Source organism: Dreissena polymorpha, chromosome 5, assembly GCF_020536995.1.
Source record: "Dreissena polymorpha isolate Duluth1 chromosome 5, UMN_Dpol_1.0, whole genome shotgun sequence".
NCBI classification, from domain to species: Eukaryota; Metazoa; Mollusca; class Bivalvia; order Myida; family Dreissenidae; genus Dreissena; species Dreissena polymorpha.
In genome coordinates this window covers 41,171,847-41,187,295 of record NC_068359.1, presented here as the reverse complement: position 1 = coordinate 41,187,295, position 15,449 = coordinate 41,171,847, and the positions used below count along the sequence as shown (strand labels likewise).

Below are 15,449 nucleotides of genomic sequence, written 5' to 3'. Positions count from 1 at the left end.
TTCTATATTCCAAGAGCTATCTTTTAGAAGTGTTCCAGGCGATCTGGTATTGAAAACAGCCGATATCTTATGATTACTTACATGATCACAAAGTTTCATGATTATCCGTTTCAAACTTTTCGAAACCAGACGCCACCCACCCACCCCATGTCAATGGAAATAAGAACAGATGTATTCCTGAGCAAATACTTATACTTTTATTTGACCAGCAACAAAACAAAGATATTGCGAAACTAGTCCTACATGCATCGGTCACTTCCCAACAGGTGTTTCGGTCTGAAAATGGAACAAAGTATTGAAATAATCTTAATGGCGAATACTACTTTTTCGGTAAATAAAACGTTTCAAAGTATGCGTGAATTATAAAATAATGATAATAATGAAAGAATGGCCCTTCTAAAATTATCACACCGCCCCATTTCCTTAAAGATCTTCTCTAAGACATTTATACACAACGAAAATACCACTTATACAAAGGTAACCCATGCAGCATTCACAAATGCATTTTCCAATAGTTTCCTTGTTTGGCACTTCGTGCAATTGAATAAATTATAACAACTGGCTGAAGAGTGGTCACGACCCCCTGTTTTTTGTTTTTACATTGCAATATATTTGTTAGAGGGTCTTTCAATAATGGTCTGAGAGAACAACAAAACAGTCAACCAATACAAAACAAGCTGCTAGAGGTAATAACGCTAATATTATGTATAATTCGTTCGTTTTCCGCTTGTATTATTCCGAAATGGAACAAACCCACCAACATTCGACTCGTATTAAAGATCCGAAACTTAAACTTGACATATTCTGATATACTAAAAAATGTCTATGTTTAGACTTAATATGTTGGTAGTAAAGTCAAGATAAATGAAAGGTAAAATTCAATTAAAATATTGCATATTTTAGCTAATTAAAACAAAGCTTATCAAACGTTCCCCATGCTTAAGTTTTAAGTGTGATAATGTAATTATTTTTTCAAGCCTTAAAAACCCATTTATGAAAAATATAACAAGATGATGTCGGCAGTATGAATGCCGTGCGAAACGTTTAATAGCAGCGTACGTGTTTGCACTCATCTGGTCGCCTGAAGTCGCTATCCTGTAAGGTGACATCACTTCTAACGTCCAAGAACTGGTATGACGTCAGCAGTTTAGCACCTTTGTATAAATCAACATCGATTAAATCGCTTCATAGATATTTTTCTATATTAACAACTTTATTACAGCAGACAAATGAAATGCATTTACATTGTATATTTAAGCACTTACAAGCAGTTACAGATAAAAGTTAATTATATTTCTCAAGTTTATATGATAGATTTACTAAGACCATATATATTGAATGCAAAAATAGCGGCATATCCATCTTTCGATGCAGCCCGCCACTGCTATCCATCAAAATCAATGATACGATTTAGCATTGATTTGAATATGAACATTTAGAACAGTTTAGTCAAACCAGTCAACAGTTTGATATTATTTTTAATATCAAAACTGATCCAGTGGAATACAAAAAAAAAATTTGGTATGAAATTTAAGGAATATATACGTAAGAAATAAATAAACGGCCTTTGTTTTCGCACTACTTTGTTGCAGTGATGTCTAGCCTAACACATTATGGTGTGTGTTCATGCCCAAAAATAACAACAACAACAACAACAACAACAAGCCTGAAAGAACTGCTTTGCTTTTTCTCATGTTAATATTTTACGTTACAGCGTACAGAATTTATTTTCAATGGTATTCTTTAAAACTGCATTACCTTATCATCTTAACATATGTAGTGTATATTTGATTGTAGCTTGGTCATGTTGGAAATTGACATCAAACATTGCATATTTGATATAGAGCAAAGAAGGAAGTTATTTCCGCATGCGTAACCTATTGGCGCGATTAGGCTAGAGACTATGATGGTAACTTAAGTTGGATATGTCAAATGAAATTATGTGTGTTTCTGAAAATCAAAAGGAAACAAATATACAAATAAAAGTGAAACACATTTTGCCAACGTCTCCGCTTTCCCGAATAGGCCTAAACGTAAAATTGAGTATGATTTAATAAAATATAATATTGAATATCACATTGAAAACGTACTGCCGTCGGGAGCGTCCCCGAAGAAATTGACAGTGACGGGTGCGCAATTCTGGTCGGAAACGTGCCTGCTCATCCAAAGCGTTCCCAGATAGGTGCCACTCCAGATCTGTACCTGCGTGTTGCTGGCAGAGGATCCGACCCTGTAGGTGCCGCCGTACGTAAAGTTGGCTGAATTAAACACCGAGGAATAAACAGTTTCGTTGGTAAATATTTAAATTTGAGGTTAATTTACAATTTATACCCTTTTTAGTAGAGGAACCTGGAAATTAGTTCATTCGTGCCCTGCGAATGGACATGCAAATTTATGTTGTTTACAGCCTTTGATGTATTACTAAATATGACTTAATTTAATATTAGCACATCTCAGAAATCTGTTTAACAAGAATATATGTTCGACAAAACACACGAATTCGGTTGGTGCTTGATATGACATTTCAACTATTTCGAGCTCAAAATAAAAGTTGGGCGATATGGTTGTACATGGCAACGACATAAGCAACACCAGTTTTGATATCGAAGAATTACAGCGCATATTGTAAGTGCAAGACGAAACAGCAAGTTCTTCTTACCCTCGTCCTGTCACATGTGTGTTGGTGGTTCAAATGAATTCGAAACTATGTCACGATTAAGATAAGCGTGTGGTTGGGTAGGATGGGTAAATTGGAATGGTGTTAATCAACAATAGTGCCATAAGTGTTTTATGAATTGTGTAGTTGCTGGACTAAATATATTTAATAATTGAATTGATACCAATCAAAATTAGATTTTAGATCCACGTTCAAGTGCATGCCAGGTTGGGCGTTACAATTTTACCTCAGAAATAGCAGTTAAAGCATCAAATGGTTGTATCATGCAGTATTGGTGCAAGACCAAACTGTAAAAGTTATGTGATTGGCAAGTGTGAGTGGTTTATAGTCAAAGGTGATGTATGGGTGGTATGGTTATGGTCAAAAACAACAACAGTGTAAGTATCAAATATTAACAGCATTTGTTTATGAGCTAGAGTACTTAATTGTATTGTATAGCATCGTGTCGTATCGCATCATATTGTGCGATGTTGTTGCTAGTAGAAACGTTAAAATATAGTAAAGCAAGAAACAGCCCAAATAGCCCAATACGTGTGTGTCAATAAGGTTAATGGTAAACTGTGAGTAGTGTTGTTTTTGAAAGAACGGTAAGGTAATCTGCACATATGACGAAAGAACGGACGAATGGACAAAACTATCACTCTATGATTAATTGCATTACAATTCTCGAGGAATAAACAAGGCCATCAACTGTTTTTGGTAAATAACAGCATATTGCATATGGTATTCTATTTCTGGTGGGTCATTTAGCGTACTTGAGATGCAGGGAGGGACCAGGGGTAGATTCAAGGCTTCCCGGGTGCATACTCCGCCCTTGATCGTGTATGTTTGGTGCTGGAAAGTATATTTTATTATCTAAATAGATTGACATTTGTTCATTTATATGTACACATGCGAAATAGACATGGAACATATGTTGTAATTGAAATAGGGATTGTGCCATAGCAAATTTGAAAAAAAAAACATTAGCACGAACATTGCTATTTAACATTACATTTAAACATTCAACAAACAGTGTACATTATCGGTTATACAATCTGTCATAATGACCTTGGATAAAGTAAAGTTGGTTATTGTTGTTAATGGTAATATCAAATATATATTATACATCGATAATGAAACTTTTATGTCACTTCGCGTTTGAATATCAAACTTAAATAAAATATACTTTGGGAAATGTACATTACTCTGTGAAAAATGCACATCAGAATGAAATTATTGTATTTAGAATGTTTCGTAGAATATTTGTGTTGATGGCAACTGAATATAACAAATCGATTACAGTATGCACTTTGTAAGTTGTGTGACTCTGAATAATATAGTGGAAGTAGCAAATCAACATTATTTGAAAATGGGCATTACTTAAAAAGATGATGTTGACATTTTTGAGACCGTCATGTATAAATTAAAATAAACGATCAATAAGCCATTACATACGTTTTTATAGTCGTTTAAGATAGTGAAGTTGGCCCTGGCCCCGGTGGTCGGATCTATAAGATTCTGACCGTCCTGACGCGTCTGCTGGCGCGTGAAGTCATACGTCAGCTGGATGACATTCTGGATGACGTCATTCCGGATTCAGAAAAGGAACACAACATCGTTGTTTAATATCGTCTGCTTAACATATGTCTCAAATATAAACTTTACTTGATTCATGTGAATTTGCATAAACCATTACTATAATACTCAAGAACAAAGCAACCGATTAAACAAAGCGTGTTAATGTGGTACACTAACAATTTGCTTATACCGCAATCATGTAAACATGTTTATGAACACATATTAACAACCGATTAAAATGCGCATGTTGAACTGGTCGACTCTAGGTCGATGCCTATACTGTAATATTTTAAATATGTGAATTAAAAAGAGAAGAAAAAAAAACGATATACAATATAAATCATACGTCGTTGATGACAGGTAAAGTTGATCCTGCAGTGAGAACGGCGGTCAAGGAGTACATGCGCGCTTTGAACTGTTGCGGAATGCAGCACGGGGCCGGGTCCGCCGCCCGAGAGATGGAACACAGGACAACGAGGAAAAAGAATCTTACCAGCATGCTGAACGATGTACTTACGGAGCGAACAATCTGAAATGAATGCATGGGGTGTGATATGTTAGCTTTATACGTGGCAAGGCATCATAGATAAGGCGCTGTGTTGTTACGGATTTAGCACTTTTATAAACACGATTGTTCGTTTGTCATAGAGTCAAGCCCTCGACGTTTGATGACTTTCCCGGTTTACTGAATGATTATTTAAGCCACTGCGTAGTAGGGAAAGGCATCATTTAGTAGTATAAGATGGGAAAGTCTTCTTATAGTAAATGAAGCTCATAAAGGCACGGTTATTGTACTCAATCCACGAATGAAACGATGCTCACTGTTTCTTTTCACTAAACTTAGTTAAAAGAAACGATGCGCGAGCTTGGCATTAGACACATGCGCGAGCAGCACACGCGCTCGACGTTTTCTACTTCTGACAAGGAAGCTAGAAACCCATTGTTGTTGGACAAAGGAATTCTTTAGAAGTAATAAGACCAAAAATACAGTGAACGAATATACTTGCATTACACGTTTACAATATATAACACGTTTACTTCTCTTCCTCCGCTCCAAAATACATAAAAATATATAACAACTAAATATAAATTCATAGTGAATCATAACATTAACTAGTGTAACTGATAGACGTTCAGCAAAGGAAATACATTAAAATATAACAATTTCGCCACAGGAGGACAACATCTGAAAATTCCACACATGAACCACAAACGACGACGTACGTGTTGCACGATACTAGTCTTTCAAATGAGTAGAATAAAGATAATAATACTTGTCAAAAGTTAAGTCATATGCCCAAAACCTTTACAGAGAAAAGGAAACACACACACACACACAAAATTGACATTGACATTTATTCAAGGAGTAGTTTAACACAAAATATTGTCTCATCATAAAGAATCATAATACAATACTATATTAAACTACAGAAGGGTATAAAATGCATATATCGATGGCGTAAAACAATCTACACAATGCATATTCACAATCATCATTAACATTAGTTTTGTCTTGTAGCAAATATTTATTGATAAAACTGTTCAGAATCAAAGCGCTGTAGGCTCTGAAGACATGGGGCTAGATTTAGTGTGCTTGGGAAGAAGTATTGTCCGAATTTCTCCCTTTGTCCGAATTTATATGGATTGACCCTATCGGGTGAGTGCAGAAGCTCAGAGACTGTAAGAAAATACAATATTTGTGTATATTCAACAGTGTACATAGACGGTGGAGGAATACACGATACTGGTGGTTGGAACGAAAACCTTTCGTTCAACTCTTCAGATCTGGTAGAGGTTCGTCTTCATAGGCGGTGAGGATATACAACAACAACAACAACATGGCCGCAAAAAATGTTATTGTTGGCGTCAAATAAATAACTTTGAATAGCCTAAAATAGCTTTTATTACATAATTAACAGATCAGGAAATCACTCATACTTCCTTTGTAATGTGTCTATGTTTATAAATACCAAATATAATGTCTTCAAAAAATGTCTCAGAAAAAATCCTTCTTACTGTCTCCGTAAACTCTCGTATCTTTTCGGCCTAGACCGTCAAGTGAGAAAGTTATTCTCGCATGAATATGTAAACAACGACAGCTCCGATGGCGTTGAAAGCCTATTTGCAAGTTACAGCGAAGTTGCTGCTGAAGTAAATGTTAAGGGATCGGACAGTTGACTGAATGAACGAGAGCAATGATGGCGTTGAAAGTCTGAGGTTGATATGTGTGGTCTATTTCAAAAGGAGGCATTTCATTTATTATATGACATAAGTTTATATAAACCTATATTTTTTCTTATTTGTTAGTGATTGTAAATTATGATGATAGTTTTAAAATTTTGATTTTTTGTTGGTTATTTCCTGAAAATGTGTATTAAGTAATAAAGCTTGTAAGAGGAAAAGTAATGTTCAGTAACCTTTAGTTTCAGTACATTTTAAAGCAATTTAATATTGAATCAATTTATATTTTGTTACAATTTTTAGTTTCAAAGAAAGAATAATCATTTAGATTCTAACTTTTAGCAGAGATTCAAAAATCTGACCTGTATAAAAGCCCTATATGTATATTGCCATTGTCAGCATTCCAATATCCAGCAAATGTTACCTCTTCCCATTTGCTCATTCTTCAGTGTTGTTTTTAATGGGCTATTTATCTTTGCTGAAGTAGTTAAATAGCACAAGGTAATTAATCAAGGCATCATCAATTAACAGTTTTAAGAAGTTTAATGGCTCCTGCCTCTCCATTTCAACGTTCAAATGTGTACGACGTGGTAATGGGTGACCCCTATGTTCACCCATTCTCTACATCAAATTGATTTAAATCGGTCAATTCTGGCTCAAAGTAAATCATTTTAATCTCAATTAACACATCTCTATTACTTTCAAACTCTACGTCATCAAATCCATAGAAAGGTAGGTCAGAATCCATGTCAGAATAATCAGAAAGCATTCATCGTACTCCACAATTTTTCTTACAAATTTTCAAAGAATGAAAGTGCTTTTTGCCCGACTTCCTGTTGAGCATATGTTAATTTCTATTAATAATTAACCAATGAAATTTTACATATCCATTAACCAGGGCCGAATGAATTCAGTTATGTAAAGATTTGTCCTCTCCCAGAAGTAAACAAAGGAAATTGAAAGTAGTTATCAACAAGAACAGAATTGTTTTACGAACGAAATTTGTTTTATATTCTAAGAACGTTTTTTTAAGTAAAACGGTCTTAGAAAAATTCACTAAAAACGATGTCAGCAATATTCTTGGAAGAACATGTTAGGTAAAAGTTTCTAAATGAAACATTGTAAGAATTACCAAATACTATATTAAATATAAAGTTCGTCTGCCAACAATCAGGCAGGCATCAAAAAGGCCAACCATGTCCCAATGTGATTTCGAAATGTGGTATTACAATAAAAACTATTTCGTAGCTTAGCAATTTTGCTTCAATAATATTGTGTTAACACTTTTTATGACACTGTCATGTTATATAGTGATGTTCTCTATTTTCAAGGCGGGTTATTGAGATCTGCAAAGAATTACTTTTATTGTGCATGAATTAAGTGGTAAATCGGAGTTTGGGGAATTTGGTTTTTGGCAGCAAGCCAATTCGGATAGGCTCTGAAATTTGTATTATTACTATGGCCTTGGGGCTACGCCTCAGGCTAAAAACGTTAAAACGTTAAATAATGACATTTTGATTGTGCGCTCGGTCTAATAATAGGATTTCATGTCATGCCTAACATGTAACATTTAAATATATTCGTTTTATGGTGACTTACTATTTTGTCCACAATTTTCAATTGTTTCGTTTTAAGTCCGTATGTTTTTCTTGCGTTTCAGATATTTTTCGGACAGTCAGACATATTATTAGAGGAAGATTTTGAAATATTGATGTTACAACAAATGGAAATTACAAAACAGAATGTATATACACGTTTCATCATAATTTGTGTGTACTTTTAGGTACGATAACATATTAAACCATTTTAATTGTTTCCTGATTGTTTTCAGTTCTTTATTGGAAAGGACAGACAGACAAACGGCTTAATTAGTGTAGACAGTTTATTGACATTTTCAAATGTTCATCACATGGATTTATTGCTGTATAAAGTTTGTTTTTACAATGACCCGACCTTTGACCTCTTAGGATTTTTTCTTGTACCCAGTCGATTTCCGCTTATGTTCTCAACATGTGTTCACATCTCTAAACATGTGCATATAAGAAATTTCACACTTTTTGTGCAAGGTTGCCTTCTAACAAACAAACGCAAAATAAAACAACCATGTAAAGATAGACCCCAATTTTTATACTTTTAATGAGTCCGTAAGCATATGACGTTTGAAGAGTCGCTTTTTGTTTGAACGATGGCTAGTTAAATAGCAATACATCGGAAAAAATTGCATTGCATCATATGACAATAATACGAGTCTTAATAAGAGTTCATTTTGGGTTACGGCTGCGTTTGGGGGGGGGGGGGGTTATTTCATACATCATTTAAATCTTTCAAAAACGCAACATACTTAAAAAGATGTTATTGTAACGTGCAATTAGCACAGATTCACATTTCAATTGGAACCAATTAATTTCACCTAGAAGCAGCATTATATATGAAACATGAGAGGGTGATTATTGTCATATTTAAGTTAATGGATTTTGGCTCCTTCGCTGAGTAGCGATAAGAAAAATAGGAAATTATCATAATTATCATAATTCAGGATCCGAAGTGATATAAATATCCCACTGGACATCAAAAGGTACAAGGCAGAAACACTTTATCACAACCTTGACTTTTGGCGACATTCCCAGTGGGCACCCAAACGTTGCTGCAACGTTGTATTTAGGTTTCATTCAAACGTTACAGTTTGGCTGTCACAATGGTGTATATGAAAGTTTTCCTGACGTTTTTTTCCTGACATTTTTTCCAGACGTTGCTGCAACGTTGTATTTAGGTTGCATTCAAACGCAGTATTTTTAAATTCTATTTTTTAAATTATATAAATAGAAAAACAAACAAACAACCTATTAACTGCCAACAGCTCTTTCGGGTATTATCGGCAGATATGCACACTGTCGAGTCCGTTTCCTAGAAAGAACCAGTACTTGGTGTCTATAGAGGAGATAATGAAACGCTCCCCGAGTAGGAATTGTACTTTAAAATATTACAGTTCCTGCACAGCATCAATGAAAATTTGATTTCTTGTAAATTTTAGAAATTAATTTGTTTTTAATTTTACAGATTAGTTGCTTAAACTTAAAGATGCTGAAGATGAACTTTAACTCAAAATCGTTGGATAAAATATATTGTTTAAGTTGTGTTATGCATTTAAATGGAAGAATCTAGTTTCAAAGTTTCAACCAAAATAAATAGTCAACAAAGTTGGCTGAAACTTTCAAATGTCGCAGTGGTGTAGTGGATGAGGTGTCCGCCTAGCGATCGGGAGTTGGTGGGTTCGATTCCCACTCGGGGAGCGTTTCATTATCGGAAAAACTTTCATATACACCATTGTGACAACCAAACTGCAACGTTTGAATGCAACCTAAATACAACGTTGCAACAACGCTTGGGTGCCCACTGGGAAGAGTGACAATTACCTAGAAGCAACATACTTCTCAAACGTTCGACCGACGTTATGATGAAACGTCCTGGTATTGTTTTGTACGCAACGTTATGGCAAGTTCGTTAATGGTTGCCGACGTTGCGACCTAAATATTACGTTTCAGCAACGTTCGTAAAACGTTTGATGCCCACTGAGTTAATCTTAACCGAGAAGCAAGGATGTAGTAAGCGAATACTTATCAAAAAAGTATTAAATGCTCTTAGGCATTGCAAGTCAACGAGCTAAAATAAATCTGACTGACATTTAACTTAATTTGTAGCATTGACCTTTCAAGCAGGAGCATTGTATTTTAAAAGAGTTTTGTCTGGTCATAAGGGAATCTTAATGGAAAATTATGTGACGAAAGGTTTTGTGGTCGAATAAAATGCTTTATGCTTCTTAACTGCTACATGTTATTAACCTCCCTTAGTTTTACAGGTGACATTTAAACTGTATCGAATTGTACCTTGCGATTCACACAGTAAGTTAATTGTCTCGTTAAAATGATTAAATAAGCATTGTTGAAACATTTGATATTTTAGGAATGTGTCAAGTAGAATCATGTCTATGTATTCGTCTTGTTTCCGTGGCAGTGAATGATAAATTCATGATCGATAATCTTTGTAGAGAAGTTGAACGGAGGGAAATCGATTAGGTTTGTTAAACACGAAGGAAATTGGGTAACGTCGGTAGTTTCCGGATCGGGCCATCGCGCTACAGTTCTATCAAAATTCTAACAAGCATGTCGAATTCACAGAGCTTAAACGAAAATCCACCACCTCTGACCTTGAATTGCGACATTGACCTGATTAATTTGGAAATGCGTCAACAGAGAATATTTCGTGACAATACCCAGAGTACCCTAAAACTCAATACACATGTACACTAAGTTTATAATCCAAATATCGGGTCGATTTGAAGTTATGTCTCCAATCTTTAAAGCCGGCAGGGATATTTTGAACGACACTGGTATTTATTCAGGACTGCTCTGTGTGGGTCGCTATCAAATACTGTAATACTAAGTGAAACAAATATGCATCTTCATGTACATATTTTGCGTAGAAGTTAACGTTATTTGAAAATATTTTGGAAATTTAGTTAATACTCACTTTAGCTGAATCGATTATGTTTACTTGCAATAGATTACCGCTGATCTACCGCAGCTTATTGAAATAACGTGGGGTCTTAATCGAATGCTTAACTGAAGATCAAACCCCAAAAGTAAACATTTCCAAGTCATCTTTAGATTCCAATTAGGTCTAAACAGTACACAGGTTTAAGCGCATGGCGTTTGATTAATTCCAACCAATGTAAAACCGCTAAATAATAATAACCATTACAATAAAATCAGGAAAACAAGATTTAATAACATTGTGTTTGATATTATTCAACAAAAGTTGTATATGACTTTTCTTAAGAACAGTCATACCATACAGGTTTACAATACAAATCTATTAAGTAGTGCATTATACTATGTTTTCTTATATTTGAAAAAACTGAGAAAAATAAATTTTAATTTCAAAATTGTTATTACTAAAATTTGAAGACGGTGCATAACGTTCACAAACAGATTTAAAAAGCATTCAATTTGATTTTAAAAAAGTCAATAAGAGCGCATAGGCAAAAATCATAAATCAACGTAACATAAAGATGAAGTTGGCAAAAACATAGTGGGAAGCCAAGCACAAAATACTCAAGACTGTGTTCCAAGATGCATTCTCGCCAGAACGATTGAATTATCCCAGATGAAGTGTGATTCACACCAATAAGAAATTGAACAGACCACAACAATTTCTACACTACATACAGTAGAAGAAGGGGATGCAAAGACATGGATCAGATCATTAAAGCAAAGTTCTCGGCAGAATGAATAGCCCCGGAGTAAGGTTACTAAAAATAGTTATCTGTGTCCAAGAAAATGATATGGAAGTATTGAAATGGAACTTTGATTAAATATATTTTACGCTAAACTGACCTTTATCGTACTCAGTACTGGCCCTAAATAATGAACCTCCATGCAGACTTGCTGTAACCAAAGTATCATCAAGATAGGTCCTGCAAATTAAACTTTTTAGCTAGCGAACGCAAACCTTAACCTAAATAGTTAGTACACATGATGATCCCGAAGACATGTGTGAAGTTTCAATTTAATACGTGTTAAAGTTACAAAGATGTATACTCGTTTAATGAAACTTTAAACCACCATTTCACCCTGCACAAAATTCTAAACCGAATTGCAAAAGTGCAAAAGGATGGATAATCCTGCTAAAATGCGGATCACATTTACACGGTTTAATTTTTTGGTCCGTAAATATTCCAAAATACCATAAACACACCTCTAACGTTTTATTTAATGATTGAATAATGTACAGAAATGTGGATTAGTCTGCCTAAGTGCTGGTCAGACATATGGAACTTGGATGGTGACCTCACGCATTGACTCCAAACGAAATTTGTGGAGTTTCAATTAAATACCAATACCTTTAGTAGAAACAGTTACATGACGATTACCTTAATCTGAGAATTAAGCAGAATCCGACACCGAAGGCAAAACGTATAGCTCGGAGTATTCGTTGAATAGTCGAGCTTAAGATGTAATATATTGTTCTTTATACAACATTTCCTTATTACAATTAAATTGGAATAAACCAAGTTATTCAAAGTATCAAATTAATATGCACGTGTCTCATCTGTCATACTTAGCATCATTCGTCAATATCGCAACCAGGCAAAACAGATTCCGCGATACATTTACCATGAGCAGAGTTTTCAATGCGACAGCTAGAACCATTATGAGCAAAATACACTTAGTATTGTAACTTTTATTTCTTCTGAATAGACTCCATTCAGTGACGCTTGACTCCATTCGTGGTTTTTAAAAGGGATATTAAAATGTGCATACAAATATAATAGGCATTTTGTGAAGAAAATATGTCAAAACTATTGACGAAGCCAACATTGCCAATCACAGTATGATGATTTGCATCTGACATAATGCATGGACGCTAAAAAATGTATTAAACAATGCTTTATCTAATATAATTTATTATTATATATATTGATATAGATATAACTAAATCTATCTTGACAAAGGATCGTCTTAAATCCACCCTGATGTTACACAGTAATCCCCCTATTTTCTTATCTAAAATCTGTAAGCAAATTTGAATGATGTTTTAAGTCACAATTAAGCCTAAAATCTATGAATACCTGCAGGCAAAATTGGTCAAATCACTCGAAATCAAATGTGGTTACTTAATACCCACTATTAAATTGACTTTGTCACCGTCATTATAATCGTAACGTTTAGCATGCACGATAACATATGGATTGATCTTGTTCACAACAGATTTATTTCCTGCTAAGAACGACGTTTTTGTGATTTGAAATCTTGTAAAGTAACATAGATAATAATAAATTAGTGTTGATTATAGATCAGGTTTATCATGTGAGGCTTAGAAAAAAAAAAAAAAAAACGAGCCTTGGCGAGTGCTTTTTCGTTTTCGTGCCGAGCATGATAAACCTAATCTATAATCAACAATACTCTATTATTCTATTTATCCCATTTTTTATTAAGTAAACATTTTTATTTTAAAGAAAGTTAGTTTAAAACTGGGTTATTTCGCTTGATTTATGACGTCATTTTGTCGAAAAAAATGACGTCATTTCGTGCCGTGGTTTATAGCAGAAATTTAATCAACGGGGCTTTAATAAACCGAATTCGCTGTAAAAGTGGGATAAAATAATTTGAAACGTTTAATAGATTTCTGTTCATTACCCAAAACGAGTAAGAAACAATTTAAACCTGTCTGCATGTCTATAAACAGAATGCTTATGGCATTGTTGCGTGGTTGAAAGGTAAAGAAACAAATGCAATACATTAAGTTATAGGGAAACATATTTATAATAATTATATGATATACAACCCACTTTTTGCATATAATATGATAAATTTTAAACATAATCGAACTGCTTCATACATACGTTTCTACTCGCCTAAAACGATGTTATGTCAACTGGTTGGAAATGTATCTTACTATTCACAAAGATTTCATGTCTGTTCTCATCATATTACTTAGACAATGTGGAAAGGCGTGCATACGTTTACGAACGCATACAGTAGTAAGTGAATTTTGAACAAAGTAACATTTTAAACCGCTGTATTAAATATATATTTGGTTGTTAAAATGCTTTTTTTTTAATTGACATAATATGTTGCATGACTTTTTAAGAAACAAATTCAATTTCACATTCACGAAGATACATTCATGAGATCAATAAGCACATCTGGATTTTTACATTTCAAGTCTTACTGTGATAATAATTAGTAATGAAATATGTTTGTGAAGAGAGGAGAAGTGGACCACAGAAATGAACGTATTGTGAAGGTTAAACACCCCTGACATACGCCATATAATGCGTATTTGAACATAATACATATTTCTTATTTATAACATTTTTTTTCTTCTCCACATGTTCGAACATGTTTGTCTACACAAAGCGGACACGTTTTGAATTTATGAAGTTCGGGTTGAACATCAAGAGATAGAAATGTGAATGCCTATTTGAAGTGCTACGCAATTAATTTTGTGATCGCCGGTTATTTCCACTAAGAAAAATCATCACAACTTTGGGATTTATTTATAATGACAATCACTGACCCCATATATAACGGAAGTGCCGTTTTAATTAAAGGGATCTTTTCACGCTTTGGTAAATTGACAAAATTGAAAAAAGTTGTTTCAGATTCGTAAGTTTTCGTTTTAGTTATGATATTTGTGAGGAAACAGTAATACTGAACATTAACCATGCTCTAATATAGCCATTATATGCATCTTTTGACGATTTTAAAACCTAAAAATTATAAAGCGTTGCAACGCGAAACGATTGAATAATTTGGAGAGTTCTGTTTTTGTCGTTAAATTTTGTGAAACTACGAAGATTGCTTATATAAGGTATAAAATACGTCTAGAATAGGTACTCGGCGGAATAGCTCAGTAGGCTAAAGCGTTTTTAATTCAGCACTCTGGCAGGACTCCCGGGGTCACTGGTTCGAAACCTGCTCCGGGCAATGTTCTTTTCCTTTTTTTAATTGTTTTCTTGATTTTTTACTGGAGCTTTTATGATCCAATGTTTACATTTATCAATATAAAGCATTTAATGAATAAGTTAAAAAAATGCCAAAATCTGTGAAAAGGCCCCTTTAAGACAGAAGGAAATCTTGTTTTTAAATTAGATAATGCCGATTAATGCCATTTAAGGCCAGAGGATGGTCACTTTAGACATTATATTAAGTGACACGCAAAAACCAAATCCACACAGATGTTATTGACAAGCGTCAAATTATCAGTTTTTATATAATTGTCGATGGTTTTAATAATTATTGAAATTGAACATTTCCTTGCAGTTTTTTTTTGCAGCATGTATCGTGCACCGTGCGAAAAACACAACGGATATGACTGCAAATATAACTACGTCGGGTCCGATAGTAACCACCAACACCACTTTGACTTAAACGACTTGCTTTCGCTTCTGTATCATCATTTGTAACATCTACCGCAACTAGAATACATATTGCAAGCACTTGAAGGGCACTAGAACGATTTCTGAATT

At 34.2% G+C, this 15,449-nt stretch overlaps 2 protein-coding genes across 3 annotated transcripts in view; one reads left to right on the top strand and one right to left on the bottom strand.

The window, feature by feature from the left end:
* The window catches only part of LOC127881043 (uncharacterized), a 57,564-nt gene that overhangs the window by 29,179 nt on the left and 12,936 nt on the right, over positions 1-15,449 (top strand). The window lies entirely within an intron of this gene.
* On the bottom strand, positions 175-4,793 carry LOC127881039 (uncharacterized). Its single transcript, XM_052428631.1, has 6 exons — positions 4,584-4,793; positions 4,115-4,234; positions 3,433-3,511; positions 2,091-2,258; positions 1,060-1,154; positions 175-276 (listed from the first exon to the last, which is right to left on the bottom strand). The coding sequence occupies exons 1-6, from the start codon at positions 4,779-4,781 to the stop codon at positions 253-255; spliced, it is 684 nt and encodes a 227-aa protein (XP_052284591.1). The 5' UTR covers positions 4,782-4,793; the 3' UTR covers positions 175-252.